Below are 19,633 nucleotides of genomic sequence, written 5' to 3' on the forward strand. Positions count from 1 at the left end.
CTTTTGAAAGAAATGTTTTATTCATAAATTGCTGTAGATAAAGTGAATTTCTTATATTCTGAAAATCTATTAATTTTACTTTTGATAATACTGTTTTTGTTATTTCATCATGAAATGAATTCACTCTTATTGTCTCAACTTTTGGAAATAAATTAAAAATATCATATATTGTTGTTTCTTTACTTAATTTATAAGGATGATGATAAACACTTATAACTGCTTCTTGACATCTTTTAGAAATAAAACAAAACTTTTTAATGGTTTTGATATCTATGAAATAAAATACAACGTTCTTCAAATACACACTCTCCAAATTACTCATTTTACTTGTAATTTTTTTAGTTCTTTTATAATATCAAAACCAAAAGAAAATCTTTTTGAATTTAATTCATTTGAACAAGAATAAATAAAGCTTAGTACTTTTCAAACTATTGTCTCTTTTTCAAATAAAACTGATATTCATTGACTTGAGTAATGGTGAATAAAGATTAGTCATTTTCTAATCACATTTCTTTATAAAAAAAATAAAAGAATCTCTTTTTTATTATGAAAAACAAAAAAGAAAATAAATTAAAATTAGATAAACTTTTTGTGATGGAATCAATCTCAATGATTAATGAAATTGTATTACCTAAAATAATAAATCTAAGTAATACCAAAATTCCTAGTTAAACAATAATTAATTATTAACAATTTGAGTTATATCTTTTGTATCTTTGTAATAATCGACATCAAAATTTCTAAATTGATAACTTCGTTGAATTTCTACAGAATTTATATCATTTTCTTCTGTCTTCATTATAATATCATCTTTATTAATAGGCTTAACAAAACGGTCATAAAAAACTAGTTTTGTGTTAATTAGTTTTTCTGGGAGATAAGTCTGATCTAAAACTTCATTATAATTTGGTGGATATTTATAACCAATAGAATATCCCATACTCTCCATTAACGAAGTAGGTGCATTTCTGATATGAAGTGGGACTGGTAACGAACCCGTCTGTTTTATAATTTCTTCAGTATATTTCATTGTTTCAAAGACTGCACATGACTTTGGTGCTCTAGCTAAATATAGAGCACATTCATATAATGCAGTATCTGCTTCTGGATATCCTAAAGAAGAAACAATTTGAAAAGTTTTAATCGCAATGTTTAATGCCTCTACATCTGCAAGTCCAATATCTTCACTAGATATTTTAATCATTCTTCTCACTATATACTTTGGATTTTCTCCCATTTCTATCAATCTTTGTAACCAATATATTGTTGCTTCTTCATCTGAATGAGTGATACTTTTTTGAAAAGCACTTAAAACCTTGAAATGATCTTCTCCTTGATTTTTAGGTTGGTAAATAATTCTTTGTAAATAATTTTCAATAAGTTTATATGTTAAAATATACTTTTTCTCTTCTTTTTTAATTTCTAAGTTTTCATTTGGTTTAGTTATTTTTGTTATATTAGAGTTATTATTTTCATCATGAGCATCTCTTTCTTTTTGAATTGTATCTTTTGGTTCTGGTTGAATCATAACTACATCACTAATCTCATCAGAAATAGTTATGACTGAATCTGTTTTGTCTATCTCTTTCTCAACTTCTTCTATTTTTTGTTTTTCGTTTTTATTATCAATAATAGAGACAATTTTTCCATTAATTCTTAATACTTTAATCTCTCCTTTCTTAACTTTTTCTTCTAGTTCTTTTACCTCAATATCTATTCCACCTTTTTCATTAATTTCATTTTTTAAAACCTTTTCATTCATGAGGTTATAGTGAACAAACACTTTTTCTAATGTGTTTAATGCATTTCTTGCATCTCCATCAGAAATAGCTGCAATAAAATGAAGTCCTTCATTATCAATATCAATCTTTGAATAATAATATTCCTCATCAATAGCCTTTCTCAATATTTTAACGACATTTTCATCAGTTAATTTCTTTAATGTCACAAGTTGACAACGACTCATTAAAGCATTGTTTAATTCAAATGATGGGTTTTCAGTAGTTGCACCAATAAGAATAATAGTTCCACTTTCTATAGCAGGTAAAAATGTGTCTTGTTGCAATCTGTTTAAACTATGGATCTCATCAAGAAATAAAATAGTGTTCATTCCCAGACGTTTCCGGTGTTTAGCATCATTAAGTACTTTCTTAAAATCTTCTTTTTTACTTGTAGCGGCAGACATGGAGACAAATGTGGATTTACTATTATTTTTAATAATACCTGCAATTGTTGTTTTACCACAGCCAGGAGGTCCGTAGAGAATAGTGGATTGAATCTTATCATTTTTAATCATTGTATTAAAAGGCGTTCCAATTGCAAGGACATCTTCTTGTCCAATTATCTCTTCTAAATTTTTTGGTCGTTGTTTTTCAGCTAATGGAATATAAGTTGGTCTTATCTCTTGTGGTGATTTTTCTTTTTGAGCTTCTACATTATTAGTTATTGTTGATTCTTTCTTTTGTTTAGGAAGAAAGAACTGATCAAGTGAATTCGGTTTATTTCTAAACATTATAAAGTGATAAAATTAAAAAGATTTTAAACAAAAAAATCATAAAAATCAATTTAATTGTTCCAAATACCTCCACACACGATAAACTACCTCTACAGGAATATTTTTTAATTCTATCAACATTTCTTTTTTAAAACTAACATCAACCAATATATTTTGTTGATAACTTCCAATGATTCCAAATACTGTCTTTTGTTCTTGCTCATTCAATTGTTGAATACGTTCATTAATACGAGAAATTAACCCATCACCCATAGAGTCATGAAGCTCAACAAATCTAGTACGTTGTTCTATTTCGTTGTTAATAAGCATTTTTCTATTCTCTTCTTCCATAAAGAAATACTTTTTAATTTCTTTATAGTTTATTTTGTATGAAAATAAATTATTTTATCATTTAATTAATAAGAAACTAGAATCGAATACAAAATAACATTAATGTTTTTAGTCGTTTATTCTCTTATAAAAAAAAATATCAATTAATAGATAAATCCATAATTGGATTTTCTTCATATTGAGAAGTGATTGTTTCAGTTTCTTCAATATGCTCTATTTCTACAACAGAACTCATTTCTAAGATATGAGAATTAGAAGGTTCCTCTTCTAATGTGTTGCCAGTGTTAAATATGTAGAACATTAAGTCTTTCATGTTTTTAATAATGATTGTTCGTAGTATTTTGGGGAAGTCAATTTGTAATTTTAGTGAATTCAATTTTCTTACTGATTCTTTATGTATTAATTTATTGATAATATTACAGGTATTATTTCTACATAAGTTAATTCTCTCCTTTGTCTTAGCTTCTCTTGTAGTTCTTTGTATTTATTTATTTTGTAAATATAATTTAATTCAATGTTTCTATCTTGACAAATATCGACATCATTAATATATCAATTTTTTCTTTAATGATTTGATAATATATATCTGGTCTTCTAGCATTAAAAGAATGGTCATTAACAAATAAATCTTTATTGTAAGTTATAACCATTTCATTATTATTAATACACTTAGGAGGGGCATTAAAATCTATTTCATCAAATTCATTAAAATGGGTAAATAATATATGTTTATATAATTGATTACATACATTTCATGTTTTGATATTTGATTCTTCTTCATTACATTATAACAAAATATGGCTAATAGATGGAATTGTGATAGGACAATGTTTACAATATTTTAAAACATCAGAATGGAGTATTTTAGAATTAATAATTCCTGTCATAGTTACTCCTTCTTGTATCTTTACTACTTGGAGGAATGCATTTCTTTTTATATTTAATGACCTCCATGTGGCTACTGTTAATTTCATATTATTAAATATACAATTTACATTTCTTATATATTCACTACATTTCATTTCTTTCCATTCATTTAAATATCTTTCATTTATTTTATTTGTTACCCATTCAAATACTTTGCTTTCATCATGTTTTATTTCATTTATCTGTATTATGTTAATTCATTGAAATTAATCTTCTTATCAAATGTTCTCTTCATTCTTTTAATTATTCCATTTGGATTCTCTTTTACTATTTCTATCATTTCTCATATTTCTGTATTTGATATTTATATTTTAAATATATCTTAATTCCTTACAATATTCATCTCGTGCTGACATTAATCACATTCCTAATTCATTTATTGTAACATATAATCTACTTTTATTGATGTTTCTACTGTATAGTTGGAGTTATTTCAATGAATTTCTTATTTGTTTATCTATATTCTCCAACTCACCAATTTTCCATAGGAAAATACAGAATCCATATCTTAATTTTGAGGTTATATCACTATTAATTTTTCTTAGTCGTTTATTCTCTTATAAAACAAAAACTAAAACATGAATTGCATTAGATTCTATTAAAGTTTTGGTAATATGTTTTTATTTAAAACAGTCCCTCTGGCTCTGAGATAAGTTGATGATAGGTCATATCTAAATTCTTTTTCATTAAGAGAGATAAAGAGATAATGATATTCCTTTGCAGGAAGTGTTGACTTAACAAAATCAAATTCTAAGAATTTATTTGTAGTGTCATCTTTTCTTCCAACAACAATAAAATTACAACCCATATCTGCAATAGTGTGCATTGCCTTTTTTAAATTGATTTCACTATTTTGATAGTACCTCTTATTTAGAATTCTGACTGCAGTATCTAATCCAACAACAAATGTACCCCCAGGATAATTCTTGCACTTGTCAATATAAAGTGAAGTATTTGAAATATTTACCTTGTAAATACCAGCAACTTGTGAAGCCCTAATAAATGTATTAGTCAAAGAGGTAACTGACTTGTCTTCACTTCTCTGTGAGATATCTAAAATAATAGGTCGATGAGTAAATCTCATTGACATATATTCAATAATCTTTTTGTGTGCTTTATGAAATGGATTAAAAGTTCCACAATAAACAATTGGACATTGAGGGATGGAGTGTGTGATTGACCCATCCAATTCTATACAAAATATCCCATTATTATTTTTGAGGAATAATTCAATGTAATTAATGTAATGAATTCTTAACGAGGAAAGAACAATATTACCAGTTGGTGTTTTTGGTAATTTTTGAAATGTAGTGAGTAACATATCAAATTGATTTAATACACTTGAACCTTCTGCATATAGTAAACGAATAGGATCTCTAATAGCAATAGCGTTTGATGAAACACAAATTCCAATATAAGTTATATTAGATGGGTATGAGAGTAAAGATACTAATCCTCTTGAAGCTTCCAAACAAATATCCTTAACTTGTACATTTTTTATTTTGACTGGGACAATTCTAGAAGGGATATGACTTAGTACATGAAGTAGATTAATAGAATAATCAACATAAATAGAGGCATTAATAATATTCATATTAATGAACAATTGAAATATAGCTTAAAAAGATAATTTTTTGTTATTTATTTTTATATAAATTAATGTTTTTCAAAAGGTTTTTTTAAAAAAAAAAAGATGAAAAGAACAAAACAAAAAACTAATAATACTCTCTTTCAATGAAAGCAACACAATACATTGCAATTCGTGCTTTATTTCATTTACTGATTGTCCCTTATCTTCTTGCTATATTTGGTCATCCTACAAAAGGAGAAAGAGGTATTGAACCACAATATGAACCATTGTTTGAATATCTAATATTCGGAATCACAAATGTTATCATCCAACCTTTACTAACATATATTGCATTTAACAAAGTTAAACCAAATTCGTATTCACTGATTGAGCAAATATCATCTATTATCATTGGCATTGTTGTATCATTGATTTCATTTTTCATATTTAAACCAAGGATTCTAAGTCATATCCTTCAGACGATAATGTGTTCTTTAGGATTTGGTGTATACTCAAGCCCACTCATACTTCTCGCCTACAAACAAACTCTCAGACATAAAGAAGAATACCACCTCTTATTTATTCCATCGATTATAGTCTTATTATCTATCATTGTTTCTGCAATATGTGGTTCATTGGACACACCGTATAACTGGAAATATTTCCCCACTCCAGCATTTTATGCGTATGTTGCTAGTAATTTTATTGCTGACGCATATTGTTTTATTTATCAAAACCATAATGAAATGATATCTGAAGAGAGTGTTGATAAAAAAAGAAAATAATTTATTATTTTAATAAATCATTTTATTTTAAATAATTATAACATAATTTATTGATATCATAACAAAAAAAATTTATTTAAACCAAAAAAGTTAATTTAATTATCTCTTGGATGTCTAATTTGGGCTTGAGCAGCAGCAATTCTAGCAACTGGAATTCTGTATGAAGAACATGAAACATAGTTCAATCCAATCATGTGGCACCATTCAATTGATGATGGTTCTCCTCCATGTTCTCCACAAATACCAACAAGTAATTCTGGTCTTGTTTGTCTTCCTTTAGTAACAGCAATTCTCATAACTTCTCCAACACCTGGTCTATCAAGAATTTCAAATGGATTAGCTGGAAGAATCTTAAGTTCAACATATTTTGGAATGAATTTGTTTTCTGAATCTTCACGTGAGTATGAGAAGGTTCCTTGAGTAAGATCATTAGTTCCGAATGAGAAGAATGATGCTTCAGTAGCAATCTTGTCAGCTGTTAATGCTGCTCTAACACATTCAACCATAGTACCATACATAAATGGTACTTTAATACCATATTTCTTTTCAACTTCTTCATGAACTGGTTCAAGAACATTCTTTCTTAAGTTAATAAGTTCATTAACTTCTGTAACATTTGGAATCATAATTTCTGCATGTGTCTTAATTCCTTCCTTAATAACTTCTGCAGTAGCTTCTAAGAATGCTCTAATTTGCATTTCATAAATTTCTGGATTAGTAGTTCCAAGTCTAATTCCTCTATGTCCAATCATTGGATTAACTTCCATAAGTTCTTTAACTTTCTTAAGAACAACTTCTTTTTCTGCAAGTCCTTCAGTCTTACCTGAAAGTTTCATTTCAAAGATTTCTCTCATTAACTCTTCAAGAGTTGGGAGGAATTCATGTAATGGTGGATCAAGAAGTCTGACTGTAACTGGAAGTCCATTCATAGTCTTCAATAATCCAATGAAATCTTGTTTTTGAAGTGGCATAAGTTCATTAAGATATTTCTTTCTTTCTTCAAGTGTATTTGAAAGAATCATCTTGACAACAATTGGAAGTCTTTCAACTGCATTGAACATACGTTCAGTTCTGCAAAGTCCAATACCTTCAGCTCCAAATTCAAGTGCTTTTTTAGCTGCTGATGGAAGATCAGCATTTGCAAATACTCCAATCTTTTTAATTTCATTGGCCCATTTTAAGATAGTTCCGAAATATCCTGACCCAACTTGTGGTTCTTCTAATGGAACTTCTCCTTTATAGACACATCCAGTTGATCCATCAATGGTCAAAATATCTCCTTCATGAACTTCAAGAGTTCCAATCTTAGCTACTTTCTTAGCAACATCAACTTTAATTCCTTCAGCTCCTGAGACACATGGTTTACCCATACCTCTAGCAACGACTGCTGCATGTGATGTTTTTCCTCCTCTGCATGTTAAAATACCTTCAGCAACAAAGAATCCATGAATATCTTCTGGTTTGGTTTCTTCTCTAAGAAGAAGAACTTTCTTTCCTTTAGCTTGTTCAACTGCATCATCTGCATCGAAAACAACAGCTCCTGTAGCAGCTCCTGGTGATGCTGGAAGTCCTTTAACTAATGGTGCTTCTGAATAATTAGCTGGCATATTCTTATGAAGTAATTGATCAACTGATTGTGGTGCAATTCTCATAATAGCTTGTTCTTTTGTAATAAGTCCTTCTTCAACCATATCAACTCCTGTTCTAACAGTAGCAGTAGCATTCATCTTTCCATTTCTAGTTTGAAGCATGTAAAGTTTCTTTCTTTCAATAGTGAATTCAAAATCTTGTACTTCATGGAAGTATCCTTCTAATTTCTTTCTAATATCAAGAAGTTGTTCATAACAACCTGGAAGATCAGCATCTTCTGCCATCTTTGAAATAATTTGTGGTGTTCTAATACCAGCAACGACATCTTCTCCTTGTGCATTCTTAAGATATTCTCCAAAGAACATATTTTCTCCTGTTCCTGGATCTCTAGTGAAACAAACACCAGTAGCTGAATCATTACCCATATTACCATAAACCATAGAAACAACTGAAACAGCAGTTCCATCAGCTTGTTCTGGAGTAATTTTGAATTCTCTTCTGTAATCAACAGCTCTCTTTCCCATCCATGATCTGAAAACAGCACAAATAGCAAATTCTAATTGAGCATATGGGTCAACTGGGAATGGTTGTTTAGTGAATTCTTCTGTCTTTTTAATGAAAACTTGTGCAAGTTCTTTCATATCATTAGCATCTAATTCTGTATCTAATTTAACTCCCTTTTCAATTTTTTTATTTTCAAGAGTCTTGTCATAAACTTCATCATCAACATTAAGAGCAATCTTTCCAAAGAGTGAAACAAATCTTCTGTATGAATCATATGCGAATCTTTCATTGTTGGTTAATTTAGCAAGAGCAACAACAGTTTTATCATTAAGTCCAAGATTAAGAATAGTATCCATCATACCTGGCATAGACATAGCAGCTCCTGATCTGACTGAAACAAGAAGTGGATTTTCATCTCCTCCAAATACTTTTCCTGATTTCTTTTCAACTAATTGCATATTCTTTTTAACTTCTTCCATTAATCCTTCTGGCATCTTATTTCCATTAGCAATGAATTGTTTACACATTTCTGTTGTAATAACAAATCCTTGTGGAACTGGAAGTCCAATTTTTGTCATTGTGCAAAGTCCAGCACCCTTTCCTCCAAGAAGTTTCTTGTTGGTTCCATCACCATCTTCGAAAGCATATACTCTTTGCATTATTATTTGAATGAACTCTAAATTCTTACAAATTCTTTAAATAGTTCATAGGGTTTCTCAGGGTTCATTTCTTTCTTTCCAACTTTTCTTACCACGTCATCTTATCGTATTATAATTTGATTTCACTGTAAATCCCATGTAAATCCTTTTAAAATTATGGAAAAATTCAAGGGAGTAATGGATTAAATAATTCATCATATTGGTTATTAACTAATTTTTCTTTTTTGTTGTTGCCTAAAAACTTTTTGAACAATAAATCTTCTTTAATTCATAACAAACATTTTGATCAATTAGTATTCATATATTTCATTTACCTTATCACAGTCTCTCTCTTCTGCAATATCGCTGTAATGAATTTCTACTCTCTCTTGTATCACTTTATTTGTTACATCATTTGTTCTATACAAGCTTTTTTCTATTTGTTTTTCTTTCTCACGCTCTTCTAGTATATGTTGAATTTTTTCATCATCTACAGCTTTTTGAGTCACTTCCTTGAACTCATCCAAATTACTTTGGTCTTGTTCACCAAGAATCATTGTTTCAATACCTTCATGAGATAATTCTTTTTCTGGAAATTCTGTTCCTACTGTTAGTCGATTTGCTTCTTCTTTCTTACTTATAAATCTAGAAGTGACCCTGCTTGAACTTAACCCTGGTTGTTTTGGTGAAATAGGGATATAAGGAAGGACAGTTATTTGTACTGGAGTTTGATTGCTACCTTCCGTTTGATGAGGTGTTTCTTTATCTTTAGAACTAACTATTTCATTAGGATGGTTTATTAGTTGAATTTCTTCTTTTGTACTTTTTTGTAATTCAGTGCTTAATTGAATAGTATTTCTAGAACCATAAGTAAGTCCAGACCTTTTTGAAACAAAAGAGCCAGGCCTTTTTGACTGATTTGTATGAGTTATTAGTGGTGATAGTTGGTTGTTATTTACAATTTGGTCTTCTTGTTCAACACTTGAAAATCTTTCTTTCATTTGTTGTTGGTCAATAGTTACACGGCTTGACCCTAAAGTGTTCCGTTGTCCAAAAACAACTTTACTAACTCTTGGAGCAAACAGTTGTGTTCTTGGACTAGTTAAATTACTTTGTCTTGAGGGTTGATATTCTGGTATATCTATTTTTTGTTTTGTGTCTTGATTTGGTTCAGAATTTATCGGAACAGTTAGTAACATTTCATTAGTTGATGTGTTACCATTGAACTCATTAGATTCTGTTATTTCTTGGACTTGAGTCTTATCAAATAAATTTTTCATTGAAATTGGAGTAACTTTGTCATCAGATATTTTTTTATTTTTTCTAATTTGCGTATGTACTGGTGAACCATTTTCATTGACTTCTATTTGGTTAAAAAGTTTATTAGATAATCTATTTTGACGTTTTTTTGTTCTTGGTTGAATCATAAAGTCTGACATCGAATCAGTAGTTTCTGGTGTTTCGTCAACTGGAATAATGTTAATAGTATTATTAATCTCTTGTTTCTCTGGTATTTTCATTGCTAAAGTATTTGAGTTAGGAGCTTGAATTGGAGTTTCAGTTGATGGAGATTGAGTTAGAGTATTACGATTAATTTGTTGAGGTTTTCTTTCACCTAAGAAGTTTGCTCGTTTTGTTACTACAGGGTCAATGTCTTGAGGAAACAAACTAGTGAATGACAAAATACAAAATCGAATAAAATCAATACACAGTGAATATTCATTTTTTGAATCACCATTTAATGGAAGTTGATCAAATTCACTTAAAGTCATGAGATTTGTTGATAAACAAACAGAAAGATTTTTTGCATTCATTGAATTAATTTCTGAATGACAAACAATTTTATAACATAATTTCATTGTTTCTTTAAATACTGTCATATGTTCAGGAGGAAGACATTGAATTAAGTCTTTAACTTCGTAAACTATTATTTTTGAATCTATTTGAGCGTCGATGATTTCAATCCATCTTTGAAATATTTTCTTTGTGGTTATTCTATCAAAAATATGAATAGGTAAATTTCTCAGAAATTTCTTAAAGACGCTTGCAACAACATCACATGGTATTTCATTAAAATTTGTTACACTCATTCTCATACATAATTCTTCTATTTGTCTTATGGATGCATTAGAACTCTCACGAAATATTCCTTTACAAAAACACCCTTTATTATACATACATTCAAAGATAATTACAAGTGCCTTTGGAAGTTGGTCCATAGTTCTATTTTCCGATATCAATATTTCTTTAATTGTTCTTCCAGTGTAAGGAATGAAATTACCAACAGCTTTAGACGCATCAATAGATTCTTGAACCAATTTTTCTAAATCAGAAATAAAAGGGTTGTCACTAAAGAATGTATTTCCAAGACTAAAGAATATTTTAAATGTCTTATAGAAATCAAGAAAGAAATTTGGGGTCATAACAGATAAATGTTGATTAAATGAATGAAGTTGTGAAAATAACTGTTCTTCTTGAATCCCATCTTTAGACATTAATATTTGAAGGTCTGTTATATTACTAAAGAGTTCTGTAGTAACTAAAGATGTTTGTTTAAAGTGATCAGAAAATAATTCAAAATCATTAGCGATATATCTTAGAGCACTAATAAATTGGGTTAACATTTTTGTATCTATACAAATCGTTACTTTATTGAATTAACAACAAAATAAATAATAATAAAAATACAAACTTAACCACCCACTATTATTTTTATACAATAACTTCTCTAACTCTTGTGTACGATGATTAACTTCTTCATTTATTCTTTTAAAAAGTGATGAAATCGTATTAGAAAATAACTGCTCTGAAGTCCAAAAAGATTCTACCTCATCGAGCTCTTTTCTTTTTTCTTCTCTGTTTTTAGTAAGTGCCACTTCGTTCCAAGCCATTAATCTAAATGAATAAATAACGCATTTTTAAGTTCTTTTTTATTAAAAGAAGTAAATAAAATAAGGTTATTGGTTAATTACCCTTCTGATTTATTAACAAAACAATTTAAAAATGCCTTGAAACTAATTGAATTAAAGAGGAATGTATTGTGCCTGGTGACGGTCTCGAGTTAAAAAATATGCTACTCCCAATAAAAACGCACATCCAATGAAAATTACAATGACAATAGAAAGAAAATGATTTTGGTTTGATTGGTTGATTTGATGAGAAATGATATTTTCTTGATCATTTATTTTATTTTGAATATTCTTTGGTTTGTTTAGACGTGGACGGATTGGTGCTCCAATATGAATTTCATCATCTCTTTTCTTTCCTATTTCTTTTTCTTTAAAGACTAATCTGGCCCTACCAAAAGTTTCTTTCTTATATTCTGATAATTGTACAATGATTGAATGTCCTTCTTTAATTGAAGGAGTATAAGTATATATTTTTCCTCCTGGACAACTTCTTTGTTTTATTTCAAGACACTTTCCATCACAAGAATCAACTACAGTCAAATAAGTGTCTATTTGAGATCCACATGTCATCATCGTTATTTCATGATTTGGATGTACAGTAACTCCAAAAAATGCTGTACTTAATTCATCTCTAACAGATAAACATGGGTTAATAAATAAGGGGTATTGAGCAAATGGAATCGAGAATATAGTATATGGAATATATGGAATGTGAACAGCTCCACTACAAGCTTCTTTTGCAGATTTCTTTGTTGTCTTTTGGAAGTGAATATCATAATGGTCTCCATCTGTTTCAACAAATAAAAATACAGGAGAATATGTTTTTGATGGATTTAAAATAACAATAGAACCTACTCCATCTCTACAAGACCTTAAATACCCTTCTTCTATTCTATCCCTATTACAAGATGAAAAAAGATGAAACGTAGTTGGTTTCGTAGTACGTTTACTACAAGTGTCAATTATATATCGCTCTCCTGGTTGTACAGAAGCTATTCGATGCCACTGACCTTTCTTTTGAACATTATTAATTAAGTCAGTAGTTTTAACAACTACATTTTGTGTTAACGGGAAAATAACTTCATCAGCCTTCTGGCAACTAGAGGCATTGTTTATTAATGGCTTAATTTGTAAAAATAAATGACTTTGTACTTCTATGTTATTAAGAAATTCGTATGTGGCAAGAAAAACATGACCATTTGGTGGTACATTAAATGTTATATTTGAAGTTCTCAATGAAGTAGTTAGTTGTGCAACACATCCCATTGAAGATATTGACGTTGGACATTCACTTGATACTCTTAAGTGCATTTTATGCATAACATAAACATATTTGGCATGATTAGTTACTATGTTTGAAGTACCAGTTACCTGTATCTGAAGTGGTGTATTTCTTTTATTTTCTATTCTGTACCATGTTGTTACTCTGTTCTCACGGTCTCCACATCCAGGATATGACATTATTAATTCTTGTGTGAGTGGTTGTTGGATAAAACTAAATCTATTATCATCATTATAGAATTCTAAAGGTATAGCCTGGTTACATGTATTTGCAAATGAAAGATGAATAAAGATTATCCAGAAGAACATAGAACAATATGAGATCTTAAAAATAAAATGAAAAAACATTATTCTTCAAATGGCATAATTTATAAGCTAAAAATCTGATTTATATAACATAAAAAATCATTAAAAATTCTGTTATTAATGAGAAAAAATATGAAATGAAGTAGAACTTGAAATTGTTCTGAGGTTTTTTCTCTTTTTGATGAAGAGATAAAACTTTGTTATTGGCAAAAGAAGTTATTGAGGTTTGAAATAAAAAGAAAAAAGATGAACTAAGAAAGTCAATTTATTATGGCGTTTGTTAATCATATTTATTTTCTTAGTTGAATAAAAATTTATTTTGTTTAGTCAACAACCAAAAGAAGCAAGTATGTTTGACCAGAAAGATTCTCCAAACAGATTGGTTTGTGATGATATTCCAGCAGATAAAGTTGGAGATAGCATTTGTACAGTTTATATTTCACTCAATAAATCTACTGAACTCGAATTATTCAGAGGAGAGACAGTTCTTCTTAAAGGAAAAAGAAGAAAGGAAACTGTTTGTTTGGTTGAAGTATTAGAAGACTATCCTGATAATCATGTCCAAACATCACGTGTTACTCGTAATAATTTACGTGTTAAATTGGGTGACGTTATCACTATTCATAAAATTGAAGATGTTCCAAATGCACAAGCTATTCATGTACTTCCTTATATTGACACTATTGAAGGGTTAACAGGAGATTTGTTTGACCCATTTCTTAGACCTTATTTTGCTAATGGGTATATCCCAGTTACTCAAGGGGATGTTATTCAGTGTCATGGAGGAATGAGAACTGTTGAATTTAAAGTTGTAGAATTAACACCAGGACCATACTGTTTAGTTACTTCTGAGACTGAAATTCATTGTGAAGGAGAACCACTTGAAAGAGAAGAAGAAGGAGGACCTAATGATATTGGGTATGATGATATTGGAGGTTGTAGACAACAACTAAACAAGATCAGAGAGATGGTTGAATTACCATTAAGACATCCACAACTATTTAAAAATATTGGTATTAAACCACCACGTGGTATTTTATTATACGGCCCACCAGGATGTGGTAAGACAATGATTGCACGTGCTATTGCCAATGAAACTGGAGCTTTTTTCTTCCTTATCAATGGACCAGAAATTATGAGTAAAATGGCAGGAGAATCCGAAAGTAATTTAAGACGAGCCTTTGAAGAAGCAGAGAAGAATTCACCTGCTATTATTTTCATTGATGAGATTGATTCTATTGCACCAAAAAGAGATAAGTCTGGAGGTGAAGTTGAAAGACGTGTTGTATCACAACTATTAACTCTTATGGACGGACTAAAGGCTCGTAGTCAAGTTATTGTTATTGCTGCTACTAATAGGCCAAATACAATTGATGTTGCATTAAGAAGATTTGGTAGATTTGATAGAGAAATCGATCTCGGTATTCCAGATACTGAAGGAAGAAGAGAAATTCTTCAAATTCATACAAAGAAAATGAAAATTGCAGATGATGTTGATTTAGATGTTCTTGCTAATGAAACACATGGTATGGTTGGTGCAGATATTGCACAGTTATGTACTGAAGCAGCAATGTTGTGTATTAGAGAAAAGATTGATCAAATTGATTGGGATGATGACACTATAGATGCTTCGTTAATTGAATCACTTGTAGTCACAATGGAACATTTCCGTACTGCTCAACAAAAGGTTAATCCAGCATCTATTAGAGATGTTGTTGTTGAAGTACCAAATGTAAAATGGGAAGATATTGGAGGACTTGAACAAACAAAGAGTGAATTAAAAGAGATTGTTCAATGGCCTGTCCTTCATCCAGAGTTATTTAAACAATATGGCCAACCACCTTCAAGAGGGGTTTTGTTTTACGGACCACCAGGATGTGGTAAGACTATGATGGCAAAGGCTGTTGCTAATGAGTGTCAAGCAAATTTCATTTCTGTTAAAGGTCCTGAGTTATTAACTATGTGGTTTGGTGAATCTGAGGCAAATGTAAGAAATATTTTTGATAAGGCTAGAGGAGCAGCACCTTGTGTATTATTCTTTGATGAATTAGATTCTATTGCACAATCTAGAGGTGCAAATAATGGTGATTCTGGTGCCAGTGATCGTGTGATTAATCAATTATTAACTGAAATGGATGGAATGAGTTCTGCAAAAACTGTATTTATTATTGGAGCAACAAACAGACCAGACATTATTGATCCAGCTTTAATGAGACCTGGAAGACTTGACCAATTAATCTATATTCCATTGCCAGATCTTGAGGCACGTGTAGGAGTCTTACAAGCTAATTTAAGAAAATCACCTGTTGCACCAGATGTAAATCTTCGTGATATTGCTAATGCTACTGAAGGATTTTCTGGAGCTGACCTTACTGCTATTTGTCAAAGAGCTGTTAAACTTGCAATTAGAGAGTGTATTAAAAAAGAAATTGAAATTCAAGAGAGTGGACTTGATATAGTAGAAGATCCTGTTCCATTTATTACTAGAAAACACTTCGAAGAATCTATGACAACTGCTCGTCGGTCTGTTTCTGATCAAGATGTTAGAAAGTATGAATCATTTGTTAATACATTAAAACAATCAAGAGGTCTAATCAATTCAGCCCCACAACAACAAACTAACCAAAGAAATAGTTCAGCTTCTCAACAACCCAATACTGCTCAAAATTTAGTGAGTGATTTACTAAGAGATGATGATCATAATCAAAATAATGGAAATGGTGAGGAAGATTATTAAAAAAAAATAATTTTAATTCTTTTTTAAATACTATTATTTAAAATATTAAAGATATTAAAAAAGAAATTAGATTAACAGTTTACAATTCTTGTGCTGTTGTTGAAGAGTTTGAGAGGCATTGTTGGTGAACAAATTGACCAAGGTTATCAATTGCACCATCTTTTAATAATAATTCACCGTTTTGACCTTGCACTACTATCAATGGTTTATTACAAATGGAACATAATAATGGCTGATTAACATAAGAATTAGTATCACATGACGGTTGTTGATAATTATCTTCTTGTTGAACGAAGGATTGGTTATTCCAATTTTCTTCTGGTCTTGATGATTGTAAACCCCCACATGCACTCAAAACTTGATGGTATTGTGTGTGACGTTCCATGTCAACAAATCTTCCACCACAAATTGGACAAACCTCTCCAAGAGCATGTTGTGGTGGACATGTTGTGGGTGTTGTTGTTTGGTGAATAGTAGAAACAGGCTCTGTGATAACTGAGTTTGTTTGTGAATACATTGGAGATATTTGAATCGGAACATCAACAGGAATAGAAGTAGGTGCTGGTGACATTATTTGAACTGGAACTGATGTAGAAACAGAAGAGTTTGTTATTGAATGAGGTGTTTCTTTATAAGCTGGATCAGTAGAAGGAGGTAACGAAGAATTATCGCACATATCAACTGAAACATTTATTGGTGAATTAGGTTTTGATTGTTTCTTTGGTGTTCTTCTTGGAGTTGTTAAAGGAGAATTGTAGTTGTATTGTTTTGGTTGTTTATATCTTCTAACTGGAGTAAAAGAAACATTTTGTAAAGGTTCTGCGTGTGTGTTGACATTGATAGGAATAATTCCTTGTGAGTCGTATGACACAGGAATAACAGTAGGTTGTGACTGTTGAAATTGTGTAGAACGGACTTGAAAAGCAGGGCTATTTCTGTAACCTTGAGAAATCATTGTTAGAGCAGTTCTAATTTGATTAAGAGTTTGAGCGGGAAACACATTTGTCCAAGTAAGGTATAACTGCCACAAAGCCAATCTTATCGTTTCGTTTGCTGAGTTGTATGTTTCAATGAAAATGTTAGTGATGTTTGGAATAAAAAGATTAACATATATTCTATTAACATCAATTTTTACGATCATATCAATGACATACAATAAACATAATCTTTTTTCTGAATTTATTGAGTTTATATACTCGCTATATATTATTTCAACATATAAATCTGCATGAATAACATTTCCTACAGCCATCTGGGCTAATGATGTAATAATTCCTTGATCATTTTTTATTGACTCAATCACTTTTTTGAATTGGCACAGTGTTAGTTCATCGTTTGGAATAGGGATAGAGTTAACCGAATTCATTTGATTTAATATCAGTTTTTTTTTTCTTATTTTTTTTCTTCTTCTTTTTGTTTTTGTTTATATTTTTTTTTTTTTTTGAAATATAATTTTTTATTACAAGAATACTTCTTAAACATCAACCCCAATGACGCCATGCGAAAGTGTAAAAAAAGATCTACCATGATAGGATTGTAACTTATCAGTAACAGGATACAATCATCTTGTTGTTTTTGTTGAAAGGACACAAGAATTTATATCAAATGTAGTGCTGTAGAAAATTGTCAATTGTTGAAAAGAATGCAAACAAGATTGTTACATACTTTCAAAATGGACAGCAAGCCATTCACCCCAAATCCTAAGAAGAATTCTTTAAGACAAGGAATAGACAAAAAAGTGACAAATGTCAAACTAATTTACTCTAAGAATTATTTGTTACTCTTACGTGAAGTTTGTTAATTAGACATACATTTTTTAACAAATCACTTACTTAGCTCTTAGGGAAACAGAGGATTTCCAGATGACTTTGATACAGATAAAGTTGAAGAACTGTTTTCTATTCAAAACGAACTTCAACAACATGTGGCCATACAACCAGAACCTTTTGTTGAACAAGACTGTGGATGTCTTGATGATACTAAAAGAAAACAAGCTAGACAAAAACAAATTACATTTGGTAAAGGAACTGTTGAATATCAAAATTACAGTGCCATAATTCCAAAGAACCAAAGGAGAACTACTGACCCAAAAACACCTGACATTGAATGTAATGTTTCAAAAAGAAAATGGGACCAAATTGTTAGAAGATGGAGAAGGGCTCTTCATGCTTTTGATGATGTTCATCATGAAAACCAAGTAGAACTAGCACGAGCTCTAGCTCTTCGATTAGAAAATGAACATGACCCTAAAAGAAAAGCTTTTATTCAACAAGCCCCTTGTTTCTCATCATCTCTCTTAAAAGATGAACAATAAATAAATTCTTAATTTAAATAAAAAGAGGTTAGTTACTTTGTTATTGAATAAATGGAATTCCAACAACTGTTCTTTGTTTATATTGAAGATAGTCATCTCCAAACAATTTTATTAGACATTTTTCTTCATAAGGAATTCTCTTATAGAAGAAATACCAAGCAGTAACAGAGTAAAGAACTGTTGATAATGGATTTAACATAACTATTTGAGTTGTGATACTCCACCAAAACCACCCAAAATACGATGGGTGTCTTAGATAATGATAAATCCCATTAGTTACTAAGATATGATCTTCACGATGTGATGTTTCAATGTAATGGTTAAAATTACTACCAGCAACATACATTGCAATAGTTCTGAATGATTGGAAAAATAGTGCAACAAACGTAAATCCAATACTAATATATATGTGATTTTTAATACTTGGGAAATACCATTTCTCAACGTAATACTCTATAATTGATAATGCAAATGCACACATAAAAGGAGGTGAATGAAATAGCATAAAATCATGTAATGAAGATTGGTAAGGGCGAGGATATACCGATGAAGTAAATTCAAAGAAGTGATATAAAAACAATAAACACATAAACAAGTGGATAGGTGTATCACCAAAAAATATTAATATAAAATTAAAACCAAATATTAATCCAACAAATACTCCAGTAAGAACCAATAAGTCAATTCTTTGTGCTAAAGATTTTAAATATTTTTTTTTTTAAGAAAAATAAAATTAATTAATACACAAACTCCAATTTTTCATGAATTAAAACTATTAAGTTTAAATAACATTAATATTTTTTTAAAAAAACAAGTTTTTTGATTAAGTTATTTTCACTTCAAATAATTTAAAAATAGATATTACTTTTCCTTCACTTAAATTTATTTTTAGAAAATAAGTGAACATGATTAGCTTAAAAGGATAAAATGTGGTGCTTCGACAAAATCCTTGAAACGAAAGACAATACACTGAACATTTACAATTATTTGGAAAGTAGTTCATATTCTTCTTGTGTAACTATGCCTTTATTTTTTAATAAAGCAAATAATTCATCTTCAAGTATACCAAAGTTTGCATCGAAGTATTGATATACTTTTTTTCCTTGATTACAGAATATGTCTGTAAAGAAAGACACTAAAGCAGTAATAAACCTAAAAGCCATAGAAATAACAATGACTATTATAAAGGCATAGACGATAGTTAGATAGAAAGGAACTAAAGGAAAT

The 19,633-nt window shown here is 29.8% G+C and overlaps 10 protein-coding genes across 10 annotated transcripts, besides 13 other annotated features; 3 read left to right on the forward strand and 7 right to left on the reverse strand.

The window, feature by feature from the left end:
* Positions 1-512: 512 nt before the first annotated feature.
* Positions 513-579: a sequence feature (AT_rich).
* A 100-nt stretch (positions 580-679) lies between these two features.
* Positions 680-2,512, reverse strand: EDI_245140 (replication factor C small subunit, putative; the record flags this gene model as incomplete). The annotated part of the gene is made up of 1 exon (XM_001736506.1): positions 680-2,512. The coding sequence occupies one exon, from the start codon at positions 2,510-2,512 to the stop codon at positions 680-682; it is 1,833 nt and encodes a 610-aa protein (XP_001736558.1).
* Positions 2,513-2,521: 9 nt separating this feature from the next.
* Positions 2,522-2,571: a sequence feature (AT_rich).
* Positions 2,572-2,855: 284 nt separating this feature from the next.
* Positions 2,856-2,917: a sequence feature (AT_rich).
* Positions 2,918-2,977: 60 nt separating this feature from the next.
* Positions 2,978-4,314: a repeat region.
* Positions 4,315-4,370: 56 nt separating this feature from the next.
* Positions 4,371-5,366, reverse strand: EDI_245150 (uncharacterized protein; the record flags this gene model as incomplete). The annotated part of the gene is made up of 1 exon (XM_001736507.1): positions 4,371-5,366. The coding sequence occupies one exon, from the start codon at positions 5,364-5,366 to the stop codon at positions 4,371-4,373; it is 996 nt and encodes a 331-aa protein (XP_001736559.1).
* Positions 5,367-5,390: 24 nt separating this feature from the next.
* Positions 5,391-5,464: a sequence feature (AT_rich).
* Positions 5,465-5,506: 42 nt separating this feature from the next.
* Positions 5,507-6,127, forward strand: EDI_245160 (uncharacterized protein; the record flags this gene model as incomplete). Its single annotated transcript, XM_001736508.1, has 1 exon — positions 5,507-6,127. One exon carries the CDS (start codon positions 5,507-5,509, stop codon positions 6,125-6,127), a length of 621 nt encoding a protein of 206 aa, XP_001736560.1.
* Positions 6,111-6,230: a sequence feature (AT_rich).
* Positions 6,223-8,880, reverse strand: EDI_245170 (pyruvate, phosphate dikinase; the record flags this gene model as incomplete). Its single annotated transcript, XM_001736509.1, has 1 exon — positions 6,223-8,880. The coding sequence occupies one exon, from the start codon at positions 8,878-8,880 to the stop codon at positions 6,223-6,225; it is 2,658 nt and encodes an 885-aa protein (XP_001736561.1).
* Positions 8,881-9,170: 290 nt separating this feature from the next.
* Positions 9,171-11,750, reverse strand: EDI_245180 (T-cell activation Rho GTPase activating protein, putative; the record flags this gene model as incomplete). The annotated part of the gene is made up of 2 exons (XM_001736510.1): positions 9,171-11,491; positions 11,552-11,750. The coding sequence occupies 2 exons, from the start codon at positions 11,748-11,750 to the stop codon at positions 9,171-9,173; spliced, it is 2,520 nt and encodes an 839-aa protein (XP_001736562.1).
* Positions 11,525-11,546: a sequence feature (AT_rich).
* A 132-nt stretch (positions 11,751-11,882) lies between the features above and the next one.
* On the reverse strand, positions 11,883-13,358 carry EDI_245190 (uncharacterized protein; the record flags this gene model as incomplete). The annotated part of the gene is made up of 1 exon (XM_001736511.1): positions 11,883-13,358. One exon carries the CDS (start codon positions 13,356-13,358, stop codon positions 11,883-11,885), a length of 1,476 nt encoding a protein of 491 aa, XP_001736563.1.
* A 267-nt stretch (positions 13,359-13,625) lies between these two features.
* EDI_245200 (transitional endoplasmic reticulum ATPase, putative) lies at positions 13,626-16,092 on the forward strand (the record flags this gene model as incomplete). The annotated part of the gene is made up of 2 exons (XM_001736512.1): positions 13,626-13,630; positions 13,683-16,092. 2 exons carry the CDS (start codon positions 13,626-13,628, stop codon positions 16,090-16,092), a joined length of 2,415 nt encoding a protein of 804 aa, XP_001736564.1.
* Positions 16,085-16,154: a sequence feature (AT_rich).
* A 17-nt stretch (positions 16,155-16,171) lies between these two features.
* EDI_245210 (uncharacterized protein) lies at positions 16,172-17,458 on the reverse strand (the record flags this gene model as incomplete). The annotated part of the gene is made up of 1 exon (XM_001736513.1): positions 16,172-17,458. The coding sequence occupies one exon, from the start codon at positions 17,456-17,458 to the stop codon at positions 16,172-16,174; it is 1,287 nt and encodes a 428-aa protein (XP_001736565.1).
* A 15-nt stretch (positions 17,459-17,473) lies between these two features.
* Positions 17,474-17,535: a microsatellite.
* A 229-nt stretch (positions 17,536-17,764) lies between these two features.
* Positions 17,765-18,406, forward strand: EDI_245220 (uncharacterized protein; the record flags this gene model as incomplete). The annotated part of the gene is made up of 2 exons (XM_001736514.1): positions 17,765-17,884; positions 17,936-18,406. The coding sequence occupies 2 exons, from the start codon at positions 17,765-17,767 to the stop codon at positions 18,404-18,406; spliced, it is 591 nt and encodes a 196-aa protein (XP_001736566.1).
* Positions 18,402-18,430: a sequence feature (AT_rich).
* A 16-nt stretch (positions 18,431-18,446) lies between these two features.
* EDI_245230 (protein-S-isoprenylcysteine O-methyltransferase, putative) lies at positions 18,447-19,169 on the reverse strand (the record flags this gene model as incomplete). Its single annotated transcript, XM_001736515.1, has 2 exons — positions 18,447-19,099; positions 19,157-19,169. 2 exons carry the CDS (start codon positions 19,167-19,169, stop codon positions 18,447-18,449), a joined length of 666 nt encoding a protein of 221 aa, XP_001736567.1.
* Positions 19,020-19,044: a sequence feature (AT_rich).
* Positions 19,106-19,149: a sequence feature (AT_rich).
* Position 19,170: 1 nt separating the features above from the next.
* Positions 19,171-19,217: a sequence feature (AT_rich).
* Between the last annotated feature and the right edge of the window lie 416 nt (positions 19,218-19,633).

This window comes from Entamoeba dispar, genomic scaffold (assembly GCF_000209125.1).
Source record: "Entamoeba dispar SAW760 scf_1105229459935 genomic scaffold, whole genome shotgun sequence".
In the NCBI taxonomy this organism is placed as follows: Eukaryota; Evosea; order Mastigamoebida; family Endamoebidae; genus Entamoeba; species Entamoeba dispar.